The sequence below is a fragment of the Zonotrichia albicollis genome, chromosome 3 (genome assembly GCF_047830755.1).
Source record: "Zonotrichia albicollis isolate bZonAlb1 chromosome 3, bZonAlb1.hap1, whole genome shotgun sequence".
Taxonomy (NCBI): domain Eukaryota; kingdom Metazoa; phylum Chordata; class Aves; order Passeriformes; family Passerellidae; genus Zonotrichia; species Zonotrichia albicollis.
In genome coordinates, this window is record NC_133821.1 from 81,063,788 (window position 1) to 81,087,313 (window position 23,526).

The 23,526-nt window shown below is 43.5% G+C and overlaps 2 protein-coding genes and 1 long non-coding RNA gene across 9 annotated transcripts in view; 1 reads left to right on the top strand and 2 right to left on the bottom strand.

The window, feature by feature from the left end:
• The window catches only part of SOBP (sine oculis binding protein homolog), a 113,148-nt gene extending 108,815 nt beyond the window's left edge, over positions 1 to 4,333 (bottom strand). The window contains exon 1 of one of the 2 annotated variants that reach the window (XM_074538000.1): positions 3,787 to 4,333. In XM_074538000.1, the coding sequence (XP_074394101.1) occupies positions 3,787 to 3,882 (96 nt within the window). In that variant the 5' untranslated portion in view covers positions 3,883 to 4,333. The remainder of the gene's footprint in view (positions 1 to 3,786) is intronic. The other variant, XM_005485075.4, reaches the window with a different exon arrangement.
• Positions 3,669 to 23,526, top strand: part of PDSS2 (decaprenyl diphosphate synthase subunit 2) — a 128,482-nt gene continuing 108,624 nt past the window's right edge. For 3 of the 6 annotated variants that reach the window (XM_026792198.2, XM_026792196.2, XM_074538002.1), the window contains exon 1: positions 21,078 to 21,534. In XM_026792198.2, the coding sequence (XP_026647999.1) occupies positions 21,308 to 21,534 (227 nt within the window). In that variant the 5' untranslated portion in view covers positions 21,078 to 21,307. Of the gene's footprint in view, positions 3,820 to 16,529; positions 16,675 to 16,765; positions 16,995 to 21,077; positions 21,535 to 23,526 lie in introns of those variants that run through there. The other 3 variants (XM_005485076.4, XM_005485078.4, XM_026792199.2) reach the window with 2 other exon arrangements.
• LOC113459046 (uncharacterized) lies at positions 7,683 to 21,107 on the bottom strand. Its single transcript, XR_003379865.2, has 5 exons — positions 19,578 to 21,107; positions 12,168 to 13,787; positions 10,355 to 10,469; positions 9,039 to 9,181; positions 7,683 to 8,661 (listed from the first exon to the last, which is right to left on the bottom strand). It is a non-coding gene; the product is annotated as an uncharacterized LOC113459046 (long non-coding RNA).

The window sequence follows — 23,526 nt, forward strand, 5'->3', positions numbered from 1 at the left end:
CTTTCAAATGCCAAACAGGGACTATTTAAACACTAAACTGAAAGATATTCTGATCAGTTTACTATTAAATGATAACAGATGGGGCTGCCCTAAGCTCTAGGCACCAGGAACAAAGCCTAATTTTAGATACAAATTAGTTATCGAGAATATTTATGGACAGCAAACTCCTTGGGCACATGGAGCATCCCTGTGAAATTACAACATGAATTAATTGCTTATCTTTCAACTGCTAGAGACACATGGATACAGTGCCTCATCTGTGCAGAAGAACTTCCAGTGCAATTCAGTACTGTATTTAACCTCACCTCACAGCATTGCAGAGCACCTAGCTATTCCTCCTGAGCAGCACTGCTTCCTGGCAGCAGGATGGCAAATGGAAATACAAATGGAAATAAGGGAGGAGAGATGGATGGGGGATCCACCACTGTGCCTAGACAAGTGCTTTCATCAATTTAACTTTTACAGATATTTTGGTCTCAAAACAGTAGTGGGTTCCCTGATGACAATAGGTTTGGATCTATGAGGAGTTCTGTTATTCACCAGCAAGTGAAAATGACACCAAACTGAATTTCAGAATAACCATCTGCTTTTCCTCCAGGGCATGAGGTGAATGCTACCTCTGGAAGAAACACTGGAAAGTCTCATCTGAAGGAGGACAAAAGAAAAAACAACTAGAAAATATAAAAGAGTGGCTGTAAAGGTCACAGTGCAACAAAACAGTTCCTCGTGAATATATTTTTCATTGAAACGTAATATCAGAAAACTGTGCAGAGTCATGTACTTTTTGCATACAACATTGTATCAAATTAAAATTTGTTATAACCATCGTGTACATCAGGTTAGCGATAACAAAAACATAACTCAATATCTGGCATAACGAAAGAGCGAGCAACCTGAATATCCATCCAGTCATGTAAAAACCAAGCTGTGACACTACTGTTGGAAAACACTAAAGCAAGCAGTTAGGTGTTGTGATCCTTCTCAAGTAAATATCTGACTGTATCAAACAGCAAATCTCAAAGGAAGTCTCTGTGATGAGGTAATATTATTGCTCATTCATAGTGCCTTGAATTTACTGTACTTAAAATAGACACTTGTACCAATGGCCTTTTTATTATCCAAAGGGGGGAAAAAAGAAATCACATATACACCAGTCCTTTTTCTTTCTGCTAGCAAAGGGAGGCAATCTGATCCAACATGGGCTGAAACCTGAGTAGGTCACTGTACACCATGATAAAATTCCCTAACCCCTGAGCCAAATTTCCCTGAGGGGGCCCTCCTACTTCTCCTTTACTTTCCAAGCTGACTTTTCCATTCCCTCTCTCGTCTTTTCCTCCCCTTCATCTCTTTCATTTCCCCTACCTTAAAGCCTTGATATCTGATCTGCTGCTGATACTCAGGTTACAGTTTTTACAGCTTAGGCTGTCTATTGCTGTATACATTCCTTTCTTTCTGCTCTGCTGTGATTACTTACCAGAGCTTATTTTACACTGGTCCAGATGAAAGCAGTTCAGATGAAGGGAAACAGCCAGCCTGTTTGAACATTACAGATACAAACCTACACAAGGGCACATTGTGCTCCTTCTGTCATCTCACTGCAAACATTTTGCACACTGTAACCAATTTGTTACATTTGCGTATTCTCCGGGTTTATTAAGAACAACTAGACGTCAGTTCATCAGTAAAAAACAAGGGTAAACGATCACCACAGGATTTTAACTTTCTCAACCAGTCAAAAATTCAAACTACTACTTCTTTTTCCTCACTCCTCTTTTTCCCTTCTTAGATGACAGCAGCCAACAGCCCTACTAAAAATGCATAGCACAAATAGCATAGTTTATGCTGAAAGGTGGGCTATGGAAGGTTCTGCCATCGGCTGTCTCACTCTCAACAAGAAACTACATGGGTTCAAAATGTCCTTTCTATACACCTTTAGTTTTTAAGTCAGCTGAAATACTGAGGTTCCTTAACCTTAAGCAGTTAGCCGTGATTAAAAAAGAGAAACTCTCTACATGAAGGTTAATGCCAGTGCTTAATACCAAAGCATTAGTTTAAAATTGTGTAATTTTTCTCCTTCACACAATGTTGTTTTTGTTTCTTCCTCACCCTTTCAGACAAACATCTGTTATACTGTAGAAGAACAACTATCTCCCAAACCGCTGAGTGTGCCTGCAGCCAAAGTAAACAAAACAAACCCAGAGGATCCAGCACAGTCAGCCTTTATATCCAGCCAGGATAACATTTCACATGTTTTGATTAAAATTAGCTAATTTGTAATTCTAGAACCTATGAAACTTAAAAGCTGCAATCCATATAGATCGCATTAGGCGATGCTCTGAGGGGCCAATGCCCTGCACTACAGACCTCTGCAGTCCTCAAAACTATGTGGGATTACAATGAGCAGTGACTCTCCGGTGGCTGCACAGAGCCCTCTCCGAAAATAGGATGTGTCACATATCTCACAAAGAAAGATCCCGCTCCTCTGGACTTGCAGCTACTACAGTTTGTTTCCAAAGAGATGCACCAGCACATTATTTTGTTTGTACCCCTAATACTACTCTTGTCCACATTCACACTTGAAGTGCACACAGACCCATGTACACGCTCAATACACAGGCAGCCTCGGGCAGGAAAGGGCACCTAACCGAAATTACTGGTGTGCAAAAGAGGGGAGAGGGGAGGGGACGGCGCATTCCCGTTTAATTTTATATGGGGAGATCAATGTTCCGGAAAGCAAAGATATTTTCACTAGGCATCATGCATATTTATACACTCGCCTATATAGTATACATACTATGTGAACGAGTGACATTTTCCAGGCAGTCTTCCACTTATAATCAGCCTTTTAATAAATGACATATTCAAATTAAATCTCAGCAGCTTTATCTCATAGCCAGACTATGCTGTTTTAGTCACTTTATCTGCGCATTTAACAACAAGTTCAGCTGAAGTCTAGCAATACATTGTTACCAACTTTGGGGAATTAGAGACAGCAAACAGACAGGGAACAGACATGGAAAACCGGCGCAAAAAACAGGACCGGTCCAGCCTGGTACAACGACCTAATGATAAAAGAAGTTCCAAAATAGCGGGTTTGTGCCATCGCAGCCATCCCAACATCTGGAGAGGCCGCCGGAGCACAGCTGGAGTGGCACCGGTTCCTATCAAGCAGGACAGCCCTCCGCGCGGTGAATACACGCTTCCATCAGAGGCAGCCCGCGGACAAGCCCTCGGACATGCCACCTTCCAGCGACACCCCTGCGCTGCCGCGAGCCGCGGAGCCAAGCGGTGCAGCGCAGGAGGAGGCGAAAGGGGCACGGGGAAAAAAGGGGTCTCAAGTGCCGGACTGATGCACGGCTCAGACCGCAACGTTTCACTTTGACAATTTAATTACACAGCTGCAGCTGGCGATTGAAAAAAAAGGACAGAAATACAGTGTTTAAAAGAGATCTCTTTCTTTCCTAACTTTAAGGTCTTCGCAGCTACCTGAGGGGGTGGCTATGGAAAGAAAGAGGAGAAAAAAAAAAAAGGCTCATCATTGGCACCCGAGGAGCTTAAAAGCCCAACGAGAGAGTTATTTTTAAAAAATAAATAAAGCTGGTCAATGAACAGGATTTGCAGCCTGTGAATTCGTCTCTGTTTGCAGCCCAGGAGGCGGAGTTGAGACACATTCAGTGCATCCTACAAAAAAAAAAATGACAAGAGATCCTTTCTTATTTCATCTCCATGCTCGGAGGCGGGGGTGCGGGGGGGGACCCCGCTCCCGTCCCCATCACAGGCACCTACCTTCATCTCCTCGTTGATCTCCCGCTTCACCGGGTGAGCCGGCTTCCTGCTCCTTTTATTTTCGGGAGGTCTCCCTTCTTTCTCCATTTCTGCCATTTTTTGCGCCTACTTGGTGGTGGTGGTGGTGGAGATGAAATGGCTGCTGGTGCTCTGGGGGGGCCGGGAGGGGCGCGGGGGGGCGGCGGCGGCGGCTCTCAGTGGTGGCAGGCGGCGCCGCGGAGGGCCCGGGGGGAGCGCGGCGGAGGCGGCGGCGGCGGCGGGCGGGCGGGGGGCGCGGGCGGGCAGGGGCGCGGGTGCCCCGGCGAGTCAGCCATCTTCTGCCTCGCCGCCGGCCCGCATGGGAGCGGCGGGGCGGGCAGGCGGGAGGCAGCGCGGAGCGAGCCGGCCCCGCGCCTGCTGTGGCGCTGCTGGCGGGCTGCCGCGGAGGGGGCGGCGGAGGGAAGGGGGAGGCCGGCCCCGGACCGCCGGCGGGCGGGGCTTGCCGGCACCGAATCGGCCGCCGCTGCTCGCCATGGGAGCCGGGGAGGGGGGAGGCGCCGAGCACCGGGCGGAGCGGAGCGCGGCGGAGGGGAGGGGGCGGTGCGCACCCGCCCCCGCCCCCGCCCCCAGCCCGGGATGGGGAGGGGAGCCCGGTGCTCCCCACGAACGCCCGAGGGGTCGGCCCGCTCTATGTCCCCTACGCAGCCGACCCGACTCGTCTCGTCTCGTCCCGTCCCGTCCGCTCCCGTCCCGTCCCCGCCGCTTTCACCAAGGCTTTCCCCCTGATCACTCCTGGTTTTCCCTTTATCTGCGGCGGGGAGGTGCGGATGAATGGTTTGGTGGGACGCGCTTCAGCGAGGAGGTGCCGGATTACAGCACACACTGTGGGCGATACATTGATTATTCCTAGGCTCTGCTTTCCCGCTTTCCCTGGCAGTCCCTGATTACCCGATACAACGCATTACGGCACGGGGGTGTCCATTGTTCCGACAGTCAAAATTGTAATCGTACGGGGTTTCTCATTATGACTGCGGTGCACCTTAAAATGATACGGTTTTTATAAAAACACCCAAACCCACAGTCGAAAATGAACTGCGTTCCGTGTGGGCATGAGTAGGCTCCCCATAAAAATCTCTGTTTAGCCTGTCAAAGACAAGTTCGGTTTGTGTGCAACAATGTTTAATTTACATTATCTGTTTCCGAAGCTTTAAATCACTGGCACTTTTTAGCATGAAAAGTTGAGCACAACTTTGTTCGTTTCGTTACTAAAATGAGCCTTGCCTGCCTGTCAGAGTGATTTCTAGAGACACGGGGAACATTTTTCCCCGCGACTTTGAGAATAAGAAGAAACGGGGATTTTGCACAGTCTCAGCTGTTAGAGCATCGAGCATCAAAAGATGAGATAGCAACCAGACTGAACCTGTAAAATCCTAGAGCACATCCGCAGTGGTAAGGTCACGGCCGCTGCGAGGCGAAGGTGCTGCCACTCCCCTCGCTGCCTGAAAGAATCAGGCAGATGTTGGAAAAAACCCAGCCCTGATGGTTTGTTTTTCGCAGAGCAGCAGGACCTCGCAGAGACCCCCGAGAAGGCTCTGCTGGCAGCAGAGTTGCAGGAGTTCAGCCGCAGCAGGGCTCGTGCTGTGGGCTCGGTCTGTTCCACACACCCCAGGAACACAAGGTCTGGGCTCAAACCCACCAAGCAGCAAGTATGAGAAGAAAACAAGGGGGGTTTTTTTTGTTGTGTTTTTTTTTTTTTTTTTTGTTTTTTTGTTTGTTTTTTTTTTCTTGCTTGTAGTATTTTAAAATACAGTGATTTCTCAAACTTGTGGAAACTAATTTTTGGCTACAGGTAACCTTCAAAAGATGTTGCTCAGCAGGGACGTTTCCCTCTTCCCGTGCCCCACCACCACCACCAGCCTCACCTCTATGTTTTGCTTACCGTATTCTATTACAAACAAATGGGCACAGTTAAGCTCTCATTAAGTACAGGAGATATTCCTAGAATCTCAGAGTATTCTTTTGCACAATAAGAATAAAACAGACAGCACAAGGGAAAGTTGCTTTTAAACACAAACTCACATGGCTCTTTGAAACCTTTGGCTGGAAAAAGCCAGCCAGCCTCAGATGACTATTCTGCTTCAAACAGCCACCACCTTGCTGATACAGTGTCATTCTAATGAAAAGGACAAAACTAATTCTTGTATTAGACATATGGCTAATTTCTCTCTTGAGTGGATGGAAGAGTTTTAAGGAAAACCTTAAAATTTCTTGCTAAATAGAGTACTGCCTCAAATGCTCTTGTTCAGTGAAACATCAGAGGACTGCTTCTCAACACTTACTATGTGTATCGTAATAAAGCCCTGACACTGTTTCATTAAGCACTGCATAAATTTAACAGGTTTGAGTCGACAATCTGACAAAAAGATTAATCTCAAATTCCCAACATAAACAGAACTTCCTTTAATGTTGGAAGATACTTTGCAGAAGGTATTTGCAAGCCTAGGTGATGTGACTACAGCAGGTTACAGTGAGTAGACCAGAATGAATTTTCTTCGGGATCAAGTCTGTCATTCCAGTTTTCCTGACTAGCATCTGAAGGTTTGGCTGCAAATTGAAGCACTTCCCACCCCTTTTGCTACCAGTTCTGAATGCTGATTCTCACTTCTTGATCACCAAAAGTAACAGCATTCAGCTGGGGTTTTTTCACAGTATTTTTCTGCATACTTTTGAATGGAGATGTGAACTTATTTCTCCTGACAGTAGGCTCGTTTTCTCAGCTACTTCTGATAAGCTCTTTAAAAAGAACCTCCAGTCCCCCAGTACCTTGTCAACCACCAGATGAAAGCCACAGTCTTAAAACATGCCCTGTTTATCTCAATATTTAATGTAATACTGGGATGGATACAAAAGTTCTATCTCTCTGTCTCCTAATAATATCTCCATCTGACAGCTGGTTATTTCTGCAACTGTCACGATTCCTACTGTTCTAGAGCTGTTATTACCTTTATGTATTGCATATTATTACACTGCATATTCTTGGGAAGTTGTTCTTCTAGTGGCAGCATATGGAGGACCATCAACTGTCAACACAGAAGTTCATGCATTTAGAGTGTTCAGACGTTATCTGACACACATCGGAGGTACTGAAATAAGTTTTGGAAACCATCTAATTATTCCACTTGCTACTAAGTGTGAGAGAATGACTAACAAAAAGGAACACTTTCAGGTTTTAGTGGTAACTCGTGAATTCATAATGGGAGGCAGAATATGAATCTATGGAAGCTGCACATTTGTCAACCATACAATGGCATTGATCTGAACATCTCCAAAAAGTTATGAGAAAATAAATCTGCTATTTACATTACAGGCACCCTAACATTAAACACATTTACTGAACTGTGGCAGCACCACATAATTTTTGTATAAAAACCTGTATTTTTGGTAAAGAATCCTGTTCTGTAGTTCTCAATATGAATTCTGCAAACAGGTGAATAAAGGGGACGTATAGGATCAGTAGAACTGCTCAGATTTATTTTAGGAGACAGAGATACTGGATTATGTGGTATCAGTAAGCAGTTTGCAGCCAAAGAGGAAACCCTGATCATGTGGGAATCAGTGAAGAGTTTACACCTGAGTTTAATGAGACCAAATTCCTTGTGAAATTTCGAAGGTGATTTAAAATCACTCTATTAGAGAGTGTGCTCTAACTACAGTGCATTAGAGAAAGTCTCTTGCTGTCAAGATGGTTCAAGGGTTTGAAGCTTGTTGGCTTTTTGGTAACTTTTAAAGTTGGGAAGAAACTATAGGAGTCCACCTTCTGGTGGTCTCTAAGTCGTGGCAAGTACCTGAGCTTTTCCTTCCATTGCTCAAGCACATGCTCTACACCCAAGGCTCCATGTTTTACCAAGTTCCTTATTTTTGTTCTATCACAGATTTGCTTCCAGCTCTGAATTTGCACTTGGGTTTTTTGCAAGCACAGTAATTTGGACTTCTGAAAAATAAGTATCATATAAAATTACATTAGGCAAATGAATTGCCTAAAATAAATCACCCCAGGTTTAATTTATATTCTATTGTTTATATTCTATTTATTAACGTTTAAATGTTTTAAAAGGGGGTCTATCCACATACCAGAGCTGCTTTTTAGGTAACACAAAAGAAACACTTTTCTCCAAGTTCTTTATTTTGGCCTTTATCAATGCATAAGTCTCTTTAATATTATTAATGAGCTATTTCTTCTCGGGTTTTTTTCCTGCTGGGGAGGACGAGATAAACAAGCAGGCCTGATTTTTCCAGCTGCTAAATATGTAAGCAGAACGACGGCTTCAAAGCCAAAGGTTTTTAGAAGGCAGCAGCAACAAGCGAGCGGTGCTCTGGGGCCGCTCTGCAAACAACGTGCCGGTTTTCAGAGGCAAAGCCGGGACAAGCGGGACCATCCCGGAGCCCGGTGCTGCCCGGCGGGGGCGGCGGGAGGCGGAGGGGTCGCGGCCCCGGCCCGATGAGCAGCATCCCCGCCCGGCGGCTGCGGCGAGAGCTCCCCCTCCTGTCCCGCTCCTTCCCAGCGCGGTGGGAAACGCATCATGGAGCCTCGGACACCGAAACGTGTTTAAGCGCCAGTCTGCGTGCGATTATGCACGTATAACCCACACGTCCACCCACACACGCAGGGGGAAAGCTGAAGGTAAAAAGGGAGGCTCTTGTCTATTTTTTTTTCCCCCAAGTAGCAGCCCCAGACGTCGCAGGCCAAAGTAAAGGTGAGGCTCGTAACTGGGTTCTCTTAATATTGCTGATAATTTACCTTATTATTCCCTGCTTGCCAAGGTGTTGTCAGCTCTCCATCAGGTTGTTTGGTAATGCCAGTCACCGTGGAAAACATATGTCTATGCAGTCTTTCACCTGTATCCGAGGGGAAGCCATAATAAACAGCAATTTAAATTCAGGTATTTGGTTGCTGAAGTGTTTAATTAAACAAAGAAATTCATTATGTGAGTTCACAGAAAAGTTCCATTACGTTGGTTTATTTTTTTTTTTTGTTTGACTTGAAGTGGAAATGTTCCTCTGACTTTTTGTTTGGCACGCTAAGACGATAGATTATTTATGCCATCAGAAGCAAATAAATGCTGTGAATAATTAAAATATTGGCTCCCAATATATTTTTTTTAATAAGTAGACAGTCATTTTCATACACATGGAAAACATATATATGAGCTTCTCTCTTGCTTCAGTTCCAACCAAACCCCACTTCCACTTCAGCGATGTTTTTTCATCCATACCTTGGAGAAGGGGGACATTCCACTCGTTCCTGAGCTTGGACGAGCGCCCACAGCATTACTCGCACACAGTAGTGTCTGTAGATTCCTTTTTGCTGTGGATACTAATCTCAATCCAGAGCTTCCTTAGACGATTAGAGGTGGTTCTGCAAAATGTCAAGAGGTAGCTTTTGCAAAGCAGACTCAGTATGGCAGTTGAAATGGGAGCAGTGGTGGCTTTCCAAATACAAAGGTCTGGAAATGTTTGGAGATATTTTAATATTGATGAATATTTATTTTTTCTTTTTGTTTTTTTTTGTCCTGCTTTCGGGTATCAATGTCAAATCTGTATGAATTAACGGCAAGACAGTGCCTTACCACCATTAATTCTTTTTGAAATTTCTGGCAAAAAGGGAGAAACTTTATTTAACTTATTAAGTAATTAATAACAATTGCTCTTTTGGCCTGAATCCTCACATAATTTGATAAACAGAAAGAAAAGTTAACTTGTTTCTATGATTCTTTGTTAAATACTTCCAGGGGTCCTGTTAAAATGCCTTTTTGTTTCCTGTTAATTTTCTCATGTTCCTTACAACAAAAGTAAGCAAGAAGAAGTCTGTAGCACAAGAGAACACCCATACTATTAAAAGTCAATCAATACTAAACCTTTTTGTAAGGGAGCAACACGTTAAAACACAAATTAGTAAAAATATTTCCCAGACATCAGTATTGACTGTGGGGAAAAATCTTTATCATCTGTCTACTGCTACACTCTGTCTATCCACTCTGGTTATTCAGTGACTCTTCTGTGATGCTTTCATATTGAATGCAATGCCAAAAATCAAGTAGAGAAAAATAAAGGACCTATGGATGACCAAAAAACTTAGATACATTATACCAGACTTGAACTTGGCTGTGACAAACTATGGGCTTGCAGCTTCATTACAGCTAAGGTCTGTACCTCAGAATGAAATTAATCTTTTAAAAAGAGACTTTGTGAATTTTTGAAGTTTCATTTTGTCCAAAGTGGTGCTCTACTTGCTCTGTCACACAGGTTGGTAAGAGCATTTACTAAGCCCTACTTTCTTGAGGATTTCTTCTTTCATTGGTGCTGACACCTAAAATGCTGATCTCCAAAAGCTGCTTTGGAGAAGGTCTGAGATACTGAGGCACCCTCCTCACTCCATGTGTGCTGTGCCCCTGGTTTTTTACACACATTAAAAGCAGGGAACTGGTGAGGGTGGAGACTTGTGCTCCCTGCAACAGTCCTAAGCTGTAAACCTCCCTCTGAGGTGAACTGAGAATGTTTATAGACAAGGCATATTCATTTCTTCACCTACCATTTCTTGACAATGACTGTTTCTTCCCCTTCTGATTATTTTACTTCTCCGTACAGAAGAAGGCAGGAGAGAGTCTTCCTGGTTTTACTTTAAAAATAGGCAAGACTTCCAGATGCTACAATGGCAGGAGAAGAGGGGGAAAGATTGTGTGAGATTGGGATACATCACAAAGCTCTCCCTTCTTTTTAACTTCACTCTTTTTTAAAAAGAAATAGATTAATTTGCTAATTCCTGAAAATACTGGTAACTTAGCCTACATCAAGTTCTTCCTAAAAAGTATCCCTACTCTTTTTGTCTCTTTGTGTAGAATAAAAGAATTTTTTACAATAATGATAGTGATTTATACATTTTCTCATAATCCTGTATTTCCCCTGTAAGCTTTGTTGCATGATATAGTATGTCAGTTTAAGTAACATCTGTCAAAGGATGGAAAGCAATTGCAGGTTCTTTTCATTCATAAAGTCATTCTGGAGTTTCTTCATCTTTAATTTTCTTGTCGTGTTTTCAAAAACATTACATCATTTTGTCCAAATTACCCCCTGCATTGCATGTACAAGATACAGTGGGTTATTAATTTCTTTCCAGGACCCAAAGAAACATATCAAGGGAACTACACTAATCTATACTAAATGATTTAGAGTTGGTAAAAGTTGAGTTTTGACATGTCATTACTTGACAATTACTCTTCTACTGCAATTCTTGTTTTCCTGCCAGCGTCCCCCAGAATGCTACATGACATGTGATTCAATCTCTTGATCTTCTCAGTTATATTTACATTAATGTTACACATTCTAATATACAATGGCAATGCCTTCACATTGATGTGGTGAAAAGTCTGTCAAAAAATCCAAACGCATCTTGGGCATGCATAAGAGAGATATATTCAGGACTAGGATGGGGCACATATCTAGCAAATAAAAGAATTGCTGGGATTGGAAAAGACCTCTGGAGATCACACAGACCAACCTCGCTGCTCAGAGCAGAGCAGGTTGGTCCTGTGTCCAGTCATGTGTTGAGTGAGTATGTAGGTTCCATAGCATCTCTGGGCTGCCTCTTCCAGTGTTTGACCACATTCATAGTAAAAAAAAGACCCAACTTTTCTTATGTTTACATGGAATTTGGTATACTTCAATTTGTGCCCATGTGCCTCTTGTCCTATCAGAGAAAAGCTTGGTTCTGTCTTTTCTACTTGCCTCCCCCCATTTGGGTACTTATACACATTGATCATGCATTCCCTGGACCTTCCTCTTCTCTTTGCTAAACAATCCCAAATGTCTCAGCCTCTCAAATATCAGATGCTTCAGCCCATGTATCATCTCCATGGCCTTCCACAGTCCTTGTTCCAGTGCGTCCATGTCTCTCTGACATGGTGGAGCTCAGATCTTGACCCAGCTGTCCAGGTGTGTCTCACCAGAGCTGAGTAGAGAGGATCACATCCATTAACCTGCCAGCAGTGCTCTTCCTAGTGCACCCCAGCAATCTTTGCTGCAAGGCTGCACTGCTGGCTCCTGTTCAGATTGTTGAATACCAGGGTCCCCAGGGCCTTCCCTGCAAGGCTGCTTTTTAGCTGCTTCCCCAGCTTTGTTACCACAAATATTGTTCTGATCTGCGTGCAGGATTTCACATTTCTTTCCTGAAATTCATGAGATTCTTGTCAGCCTTTTCTCCTGCATCTTATTAAATTTGTTTTGATTCATGATCTTCTAGGTAATTAGTAATACTATTGGCTGGAAATATTTTGTTTTCATGAACTGTGTGGCTTTTCCTAATTAAATCATGCATGTAACATTAATGATAATAATCTGTCTCTTACCATAAGTAGATTTTGCTCAAAGACAGTTCTGAGAATCCTACACAGGCAGGATTTTTTGCCTTAAAAGATGATCATCCTTCTTCATCCAAGATTCTTGAAGTCCAGTGTGGTTATAGATTTCTTCTCAGAGTGCTACTGGTTAAAGCAGAATTGACATGTTCTCACCACTTGTTTTCAGGTCACCAGAGGGTGTAGATGGGAGACAGTCACATATAGCTTCCATCCACCCAGATGGCTCAGCAAAGGCTTCCCATGAGACTTCAGCTTTGGACAGCTTCTGGGAGTAGAGGGTCAGGAACACCGTGCTTGTTTTCATTAGCATGCACTGAAATCCTGCTCACGCACATGGAAAACCTTGCCATGCTAGTGTTTATCCTGAGTATCACTGGATGTCCCCAGGTGCACCACAGTTCCTGCAAGCTCAGGCCTCAGTGTCTTTCAAAGCCAAGGCTCTGTATTATTTCTTCCTCTCAGCCCTTGGGACAATGTGAGAAGTTGCTGCTGCACCCTGTGTGTCACAGCTGGTGTCTCTTGAGCCATGGTAAGAGGAGCTGCAGACTTGGCCTTGCCCAAACTGCCAACACTAAAACCAGGTCCAAGGTCAACTCCAAAACCTTGCCACCCATATGATTAGTTGGGGTCTTCTTGTCTGTTGTTAACTAATATTACAGCTCCCAGTTAGTATTATAGCTGTTTCACAGATGAGAAATCATCAGGCGAGAGATAAAGTGACAAAACACATGTACTGGAAGAGACTCATGGCCTCAACTAGAACTCAGCTCTTATGTCTTGTAAGGCAGTCCTAGCACCATTAGCTACCCTTCCTGGAAAAAAAATGAAATGTGAGCCTCCCTTTGAACCTTGAGCTTGACTTTGAGCTCCCTCATGAAACACCAACAACCTTTGAAAGAACACGAGGATGGCACCATTGACAGATTTTACCTCAGCTGGCTGCAAATAAAGTTATTTGAAATAACTGCCAAAGCTGTAATTTATCAGACTTTTTCACAGATTCCACAAAAGCAAGGAAATTCAAAGTTGAAAGGCTTTCTCCAGGCAGCACATGCCAGGCATTTGTGCATGAATTGCAGGAGGGGAAACGATATGTTTCCTTTAGAGCTGTTGTTGCCATCATGGAAAGCGAACAAGCATCTGTGCTTTGGAAATCAGTGGATGGAAGGTGTTCTGTGAAAGGCAGCATGTGGGAAAGCAGCTTAAAATGGTGAGAGTGTATGAAAGTAGCAGGAGTTCTGAATGCCACCGGGGAGAAGAAATGGAACAAGGCTGACACATAGAAAGGTGACAAGAAAGCAAAAAGAAATGCGAAGAGGAGTACACTGAAGGGAAAGAAATCCACCCACTTTTGGCTAGAGAATAGGTCTGAACAAGTTCCAAGAGAGGAACAGAGAAAGAGAAAAAATTATAGGGTAGATGGAAAGTGTATCTATTAGATGATTGTGCAGGTGAAAATGTAAGTCGAAGTTTTGGTGTTTTACTGTGGAAACAGATACAAAGCTGAAAATCAGATGTTCCAGCAGCACACCCGATATAGCAAATCTGTACATTTATAGTATGTGAAACTTGTAGGATGATTCTCCTCTGTAGCATTTGTCACTGATCCTGAAAAAAAAAGGAAGAGAATATTCACATTTAGGAATATTTAATTAAAGAGTACTACTTACTTTAAATCACCATAAGTAAGGATTGTACTGCCAGTCCTAAGGCTCTTAATTTCACTCCGGGGCTGACGATTTCCTGTGTCACTACACTGTGAAGCTGAATCCAGAGCAACAATTTAATACTTGAGTGCCCAGAGTCAGGCAAATGCTTTGCATAAAAGTGTTCTCTTGTGCTTGTGGAGTGCCTGCAGCTCCCCCGGAGACCTGGTGGGTGCTAAGCACCTCTGAAAATCAGGTCACTGTCATTCAAGAGCTCAGAAAGCAACCGAGGTGCCAAAGTTTAAGACTAAACTTACAAGTAAGTGACATCATTGCAGAAGACTCTGTCCCTGAAGGACTGCTGTGCTTTCAATCATTTGAATTTTGCTATGTGATAGACATGCATTTGTAAAACTGGATGCCTTTAGAGCTTGTGACACCCTCCAGAAATTAGGAAAAAGAGGGCATTACAGAGGAAAGAAGGAAGATGAGGGGAATTAATAAAGCATTAATGGATGGAGATGTTGTTCAAGATTATTTTAGACTAGTTTGGGCATTCCTCAATGGTTCTGACTGCAAATAGGAAGCTTGAAATAAATTAAATGAAGTGGGGTTCTTCCACATAACACATTAAAAAAAAACTGGGGAACACAGTGTCCACTGTGATGACAGGATGTTTGGAGGGAAATAGGTGCAAACAGATTCAAAGAAGAGCTTGAAAAAGCCAGACTTGGAAGATCTGAGAAATCACTCCATGTTCATTTATAAAACATGATAGACTTGACAGAGCATCTGGCTCAAGAAGTCCCCAAAATGCAATCAGTTGGAAGTTGGGTGGACGCACCACAGAACTTATTTCTCCATATTTGCATCATTTCTCAACTATTGCCTGAATCATTTCATTCTGGCTCTTATGGGAGACAAGCTGTACTTTCATCTGACTCAATGCTCTCATATTCTATTTTGTATTAGTAGCTTATGTTTTCCCTTGTATAGGTTACTTAACTGTGCTGGCCAAACTCAATTGTTCTTCCTCTTGTCCTTCTGCAGCAGCAACTATGATTGCTGTGATGTCCAAATATGAACTATTTTAGTTCATGAAGAGGCAGGCAGGCATTTTAATTACAGGGATTAAAAGGAGAACAGATGCAAGTGAGTCGAATGTTGGGTAAATATAAATGCATCACCCCTTGTACCCTGAGAGTCATCACTTTTGTCTCCAACAGATTGACATCAGAATAAATTCAAAAGCAGAGGGAATAGTACTGGAAAATACCTATTTTTAACAGAAGCATTTACCTAGACTGGGGTAAAGTATTTAGATAGCACAGTATATTATAAATGGATAGCTTTTTAATTCACTCAAAGCCATTTAGTCAATGCTACTTAAAATACATTATTTTGTTCGGACACAGAATTACAAGGATAAATTCAAATGGTTTTAACTTGAGTTTTCCCACTCAAATTGAAAAAACATTTTCTGTATCATCCATGTTCACTTTCATATACTGAGCTTGGTTTCCAGACAGTCATTACTCTCCACCTGGTAAGGCAGTGAGTGGGCACAGGGGTAGAGAAGTCTCTTAGAAAACTGTTTCCTCCAGTGCTCTGGGCTTTAAAGTTGATCAGTAAATAGCAAGCCAGTGCTGAGTCTCTGGTGTGGAGTGCTTGTCTGTGCAGCTCTGCTCAGGGAGTGGGTAGTGGCTTTCTTGGGAACTGGATCTTTTCAGGCATGTTTCAAAGGGGACTCGCAAATAGAAAGGTACAGAAACCCAGGTGGAGGTAACAAAGACACTGGTTTCTTCTACAAAATTTACTTCAGAGGAAATGTGCAACCAGCCTTAGCTTCCAGTCTAAGCAATAAAAAGAGAAAGAAAGAAAAAGGTGTCCAAACCCAGGACTACCAGCAGAAAAAAACACTCATTTAGAATAGTATCTATGTTTTGATTACGCATGTGAATAGAAACCAGCAAAATCTAAATAACACTTCATAAATTACACATATTTAATCCCCAAGAAGTAAGCATTTTAACTGAGAAATCAATTTCCATTTATTTTAGTCCACATAAAATGTGCACGTTGTGTGTGTTTGCCGGTTTCCTATGACTATAATCCCTAGTTTTATCACTATCTGATAACTGTTCCATGATTTAGGTAGTTTTTCAAGCCATTTTTCACCTAGCATAAAAAAATACATTTTTTTTCTTGCAGAACCCTCCCAAATCACATCATCTTCTCTGATTTTAAGGGATAAGGAGATGGAACTCATTGAAAATAAATCCATAAAAAATCTAGAAATTTGTGGGGTAGGGAATTTAATAGAGGGTACATGGGTAAGCCTTTGTGCAGCATGGTTGTCACTTCCTCTTTGCTGCACTTCACTCTTGTCCAAAACATGAATTCCTTAGGCAGGGGACCATCTCCTTTGTTCTGCTTCTGAAATGTGTCTGGTTGGAATTTTCTACCGCTACTGATGTTCAATTAAATGCAAATAATAAATAGTTAATGGTTTGCTGAGCTGCAGAGGTGGGGCTAATCAGCTGAGACTTCATGGGGTGGTTAATGATGGATTAGGAATGGGGGAACTGATAAAGCTGAATATTTAAAGACTAATATTGCACAGGATGATGGATGTTTTGTCTGCTTTGATTGTGTATGAGCAGAAACTAACAATGCGCTTATCTTCCTCTTCCTTCTATTGTAGATTACTCGGCTCCAAAACGTTGCTGTTCTGAGTGTCTGTCCAAATTCCCCTGAGTGGAGCACTGCCCATCAGAGGAGATGGCCTGAGAGGCTCTCACAACGGAAACTGGGTGGGGAGGTGAACAAGCAGTGACTCTACAAAGGGGGTGCGTTATCAAGCTGCACACTCGTCTACTCGCGTTCATACTCAGCTTGCTGAAATGGGGGGATTTCAATTGATTTTGTTTTCTTTTGCAGTGCTGACTGATGAGCCAGTGAGGAGGCAGCTGCATTCTGAGGGCATGTGGCACAGGAGGGGTTTGTCCCACTGCCCGTGTGGCACTGATGAGACCCAGCGGGATCTTCGGCTTTCCATCTATGCCACGTACCAATGAGCTCCCCTATCCCTGATGAGCTATGGTACCCCTGAGCCTGGTGTGCAGGGTGAAAAGAGTTACATACACCTTCTCTGGCAAAGCATCCCTAGGTATCACAGCTATATTTATTTGTTTTGAAAAAATCTTCTGCATTTTCTTATCGTTTATTAACCAGCAACTTATCAAGTGCTGATATTGGTATTACAGTAGGTATAATTAGGCTTAAAAATTAGTACTTCTAAGTGTCAAATTCTGTCCAAAGGATGTGACTCCTACTGGAACCAACTGATGCTAAATGATGGTGTTTTTTCGGTGTCTAACTACAGGATCAATATGGCCTTCACCCTTGTCAGTAGTTCTGTCAGCTGCTAGGAAGACAGGCAGCCCTGCAGACAAGGCACAGGCAAGGAGGTCAAGGGAAGTGGATTCTTTTCTCAGTTTGCCTTAGGGCTTTTGCAAAGCCTTGGACAAATCACACAACCTCTCTGTTAAACCTCCTGACTTCCAAAATAGAAATGATCATAACTCTCTGCTTTCCCAGGATGCCATGGAGTAAATCCGTTCTTGGGAGGAGGGAAAGGTGAGGGGGGAATGGGTGTTTGTGGGAACAACAACTAAATGGGTGCTTTGGAAGGAACAGACATATTTCTGTTCACTTTTATTTTTGTAAACAGTCTTAGAGTGCACCTGGGATTAAACATATTAAAAAACTCAGCAGCATTCTAGAATATTCAGTCATGTAGACAGGTTACATTTACTACAATATATGACATCACTAGTCTCATTCTCCTGTAGGCATCGTTTATTTTGGATAAGGCCAGGGTAACTATGAAAAATTGGAAGTCCAAATGTTCCCAATCAAACGAGAGTGCTTTGCAACTGTTTTACTTTAGATGGCAGTCAGGAAAATATTTCCACGTTTCATTTGCTAGCAAAGAGATCCAGACCTGGCATTAGTAGTGGCTTTGATGTATTCTCTGGTACATTGGTTCAGAGCATGCTGATGTAAACAGAAGTGTCTCTTGACCTGTCATCTTTGTTCTTCAACTTTGATACTGGCCCCCTCCAGTGGCTCCTTTCTCCTCCTGGGGAGGCTTTAAAAAGTCAATTGATACAGAAAAAAAAAGAGTTTCAGTTTTCTTCTTTGCTTAAGACTCTAAAGAAATAGATATGTCTATTGTACAGTCACTGAAGTTCTTGAAATAGTGCACATTTTTCTCTCCAATCCTGAGGGGAAATGAGCAAAGAAAAAAAAAAAGAAAAAAAGCATGTGGTTTTGTACACAACTTATGATATGGTAAGTACATCATACTTTTGCTTCTGATGGGGTTTTTTGAGAGGAAAACTGAGAAGCTCTGTTTCAGAAACAGGCAGTGCAAACAGCAATGCCTATGGGTAAGTTGGTCCATCATTGCCTATTACAGGGCCCTAGCTTTTGATGCCGGTAACTGTCAAACATTAGCTAATTTGTAATGATTTATTCCTGTGATTGGTGTGCCAGCCTGAAGCTGATTTTTAAAATAGTACACTCAGTTTGAAAAATGAGGTTAGCAAAAAAATACATTCTCCTTGTGTTAAAAAATATCATTAGGTTGCATGACTGAGAAACTCTCCATGCTCTAAACCTGAAATTTGGCAAAAGATTTGCCAAGGATTTGGAAGGTCTCACCCATAAACAAATATAATAAGAAGAGCTATGATTAGGACACAGGCTATGCAGACAAGAGGATTATTGATGGTGAAACAAGAAGGCTGTGACAAGATTGAAAGAACAGTAGCCTGTAGGGATGGTGTGTGGACTGAAGCAAAGAAGTGAGGAGATTGGGAGAAAGAAAATATGAACTTGGACCAGGAGTCAAAAATCAACTACTGAAGTAAGACTCAGGCTGCTAAGAGAAGGGAGAGGGAGGAAGGCATTGGGCTGAGAGTCAGAAAGTCCTTAGGTATTACAGTACAATCTTCTCAAAGAGTCTCTGTGGTCAATAAATAATTAAAAAAAGATGGAAAACTATGGACAAAATATTTGCTTTATTCCTCTAACGATTGCTGCTTTTAAGGAACATCAACCTACTGATGGTGAATCCTGAGGAAGCCCTAGTGACAGTGTGCAGTGTTGTGGATATCAAGGGTCTTGCCCTAGTTCTAAACCACTTGGACTTAGAAGAATTCTACATAAAGAGTGCAGAGGCATTCAGATTTTCAGAATAACATTAAGAACAGTAAATTTAAAAAAGTTAAAGTCTCACATATTAGGAGATGGTAGGCTTATTGCCCATAGAACCCTAATTCTCCCCAGTTTATGTATTATTTTAAGCAGACTTTAATTGTATAATCATGTTAAGTTTTTCACAGAACAGTAACCACATTAAGTGCAAGAATGGATATGGCTCAGGAAATGAATCAAGGAACTTGTCACTGTTACAGGATGAGGTGCCTTAGTAGCTCCTCTTAAGTGCATCCCTCCGGCAATTTTCATTAACTTAGGCTTTCTGCACAGAAACATGCCACTGCATTCTGTCATTTCTAAACTGTGTTTATGAGCTGAAACTCCCTATTTAGCAACAGTTTGTTCTGTGACACCAGCTAACAGAACTGCCTCAGTGGCAGCTCCTGCAAAGCAAAGCTTTATTTTCTCAGAGACAGGCAGCACAGAAAGGAAAGGTTTGACACCAGAAAATTAACTCTTAAGTTACCTTTCCAGTTCTCATGGGTTTTCTCTATTCTAGTTTTTCTCCTCTCCATTGGGAGAAGTCACTTATGAGATGCCACAGGCATGTCCAGGTGTTGTTGAGTCCACAGTCAAAGCCCTTCCTTAGGATAGTACCCTTTAGAATTTTGGAGTAGTCTCAGGTGTCAGAACAATAAACATATTTTTATAGTTATTGAAACATGGGTGTGTTCCTCTTTAGCAGCTTCTCCCTTGCAACTGCAAAAGTTATATTGTGCTTTCCTAGATATCTTTCTTTGTGATGGGATTGTTTTCTATTTGCATCTTCTTTTACAGTAGTATCCTTCAATGTAATTCTCTTTAAAAAATGCAAAAAAGGAAAGTGATCTGTATCTTGTATTTCCAAAGATAAGAAATGTAACACCGTCCTTTTCAACAGGAATGTAGTCAACAGAACAGTTTTCTCCTCAAAACGTTGCCAGATTTGTTGCAACAAATCCTTGAAGATATAGAAGGAATGGATGTCAGTAATTGTAAAGACAGAACACATCATAATCTTCCTTGGGAGAAGGAGGAAGTCACTTGAACCCAATTTCTGAAGATGGCCAGTGAATTTTTCCCCTCTGTTAAGTCTATTCTCTGAATTCACAAAAGTTTTGGGGGCATCGGTGATGGCTATGCTCAGAATTAAGGAAACACTACACGATATACTACAGCAGCTCCCACTGTGGAACTGTGGGACCCTGAGGTCTTCATTTGGGCACTCAAAATTAGCTGTCCCTTTTGATGTCCACTGTTTGGTTGGAAGTGCCTCCTCAGCTGACAAGGAGGCTGTTCATAACCCCCTTGGCTGGCTCACAGCAGAGCACCATACAGCACAGCAACAGGGCAAGAGCATGCTGTAAATAAGGGCTGCTGATGCCTCAGACAACTCTGGGAAGAGGAAAAAAAGAATGCCCACACACTGTAATTATAGAAGTATAGGATCATCAAGGTTGGAAAAGCCCGTCTAGATCAGAACATCAGTCGTCAGTCCGAGCATCAGAGCAGCACTGTCACCCCCAAACCACATCAATGCCAGGCCCAGGTGCCTCCTGAACACACCCACGGTTGGTGTTTCCATCGCCTCCCTGGGCAACTTATTCCAATGCCTGACCACCGTAACAGTGGGGAAAAAAAAAAAAAAACACTGCACAGAAATCATGCCTCAGTAGCTGAAGACTACGGGCCAAACACTTTAGGTGGGGCCTGACCTCTCTTCCCCTCTGGCCGCTGTAGCAAGCCGGGCGCAGGCTAAGCACATCCCGCTCTGTGGGGGCATCCGCGGCCAGCCGGGAGCCCGCACCAGGCGCGGAGAGCGTTTCCCCTCCAGTGGGATCCTCCGCCACGGCTCTGGGAGAGGACAAGGACAGACTGGAAAGAGAAGCGGCGGCGCTTGAGCCCCGCGATGCCTGAGGGCGGAGGACAGCGAGCAGCTCTTCCTGCCTGCGGGCACCAGAGCGCCCATCGGCAGCGCCCGCCTCGCCGCCCTCGCTTTACGGCGCGCCGTGCTTTGCGACGCCCAAGATGGCCGCCCCCAGGGCACAATGAGCCCGCTGCGGCCGCCGCCGCCGGGGGAAACGCGGGGCACGGGTAGGGCCGGCCGGGACACAGCCGGGGTGCTCCTCCGGCAGCGGGACTTGACCGCGACCGCTCGTCGCGTGGGGCCCCGCTGGAGCTCGTAGTGGGAGAGCGGAGCGTCCTCAGGGAGGCGGCATGTGGGGTGCCCTGCTGCGGCGCGGGGTCCGTGGCGGCGGCGGGCTGCGGTGCCTGTCCTCGGGCGGCCCGCCCTGGAGCCAGGTGGTGTCGGAGGCCGAGAAGATCGTGGGGTACCCGACGTCCTTCATGAGCCTGCGGTGCCTGCTGAGCGACGAGCTCAGCAACATCGCCATGCAGGTCCGCAAGCTGGTGGGCACTAAGCACCCGCTGCTCGACACCGCCCGGTAAGCGCCGGTGGGAGCCGTGCGGGCACGGCGGGGCTGGGGGCCTCGGCAGAGCTCCTGGGAAGTTCTGGGCTTCGTGCCGGGAGAGCGGTGTCCCCAGGGCAAGGCTGCCCCGGGGGCGGGAGGTTTCGCCTCCGCTCCGGGATCCTCGGTTCCCTGCCGTGACCGGCTTTCCCCGCCGTTAGCCGCTGTCATTCGGACGCCGCTTCCCTGTGACGCCACGTGCGGCGCTTCCCCCGTGCGGTGCGGGGGTAAAAGGAAAATCCCTTGAAAAGTGCGGCTACCTCGCTAAGTGTTGAGTTCTGTTGTAATTGAGGACTATATTGCAAGGAATGCAAGGGGAAAAGCAGAGAAGCTACTCAGTTTAAAATTACCTGCTCGGAACTGTGTATTTTGTCACCAAGTGTTTTGGAATATCCAGCTGGGAGCTGTGAGTTTTTTGTGTTGAGAATCTTAGGGTTGCCAAGCTGTGTATCCACTCTTTCCTTCTTAAGGCAAACTAACGGAAGTCTTGCATTCCTTCCCCCCAAGCAAAAATTCGGATTGTTGAGCAGGTTTTCTTTGACTGCAAAACAAGAACTGATTGGCAGTGAGTTTTATATACAATAAAACTTCAGACGCTTACCAAAATGAACGAAAAAAATAAAAGTGCAATTTTCCAAAAAAATAGAAGTGGAAAAATAAAATTGCAATTTTTCACTTTTGGTTGTGGATTTGAGTGTTTTGGTTGTGGTTTTTGTTTGGTTTTGGAGTTTTTGGTGGTTTTTGTTTGGCTGATCTGTGTTTGCTATAACTGCAGCTATAGCAACATTAATAGAATCCAAGTTTAGTATGCACAGTATTTTTTAACAGGTGTAAGACAAAAATGAGCATTTGTTGGAAGTTGTAGCTCTTTAGTGGTCCTTGGCAAATCCACAGTGTTCTAACGATATAAAAACAAGATTTGTTTTCAAGCTCTCTGTCTCTAAATCTGGTTATCTTGAGTGAACAAAATGAGTACAGGGGACAAACAGCTTTTTTAGAGAAACATAATTTTGAGGAAGGAGGATTTGGACATTGGCATTGAGTAGACTTTTCTGCAAAAAAGAAATGAAATTGTTAATAAAAATGGGACATACCTGACTTTTGAAAATGGTGGTGGAGGGGATTTTGTTGAACTTTTTATAACTGAAGGTTGTGATAAAGGGGAAGGATGGGAAGAAAATGCTGTTCTGTCATTGTAAGGTCAGTTGATGGAATGGAGGGAATAGAAGGAGTGAAGCACAATGTGTTTGGGCTCTTAAGTTTGCACTGCAGTCACAGAAGTGTCACAGAGACCTGCAGTGCTAAAATGGAACTTTAGAGTGCCTGTGCCATGTGTAGTAGTTACTGGTTTGTTTGGGAATTTTAAATGCAGAATTTTGGGGCATGGTTGGAAATTTTGTGGTGGAGCTGCGATGTTGTAAGGGTTTGTTTGGGTTTATTATTATTTTAAGTGGGCTGCTTCAGGGTTAATTCTGTAAGCCTGTGGCTTGTGGAACATCAGTAGGAATATAGTCATGCCCAGGATTAAAGACATTCATTTTAAAAGTTTGTATATGTTTCAGAGCACACTGCTAAACTGATGTATTGTGTTGGAAAGAAAAAGTATTTACTCACATAAAACTGAAACCCTGTGCCCTTACTTTGGACCTTCTTACTTTGTTTCACTGATATTTCCAAGGGCTTTGTTGCAGATGGATTTCCAATGGCCTTGACCTTTGTGCTGTAAGAAGAGTTTATATCCTGCTGACAAGTTTTAGTACACCCACAGTAATGCACAAATTGTACCTTGCACACCTTGTTTCATGGTGTGATGTTGCAATAAGGTGAAATTTGACCATATGCTTCCTCAATGATCTTGATAATTTATTTCTGAAATTTAAGTGTTGTATGTTTCAATGTAAATGTGAGTGATTTTAGTTTTGAATCGGAGATCTATGCTCTGACTTATCACAACAATTTAGGAAACAG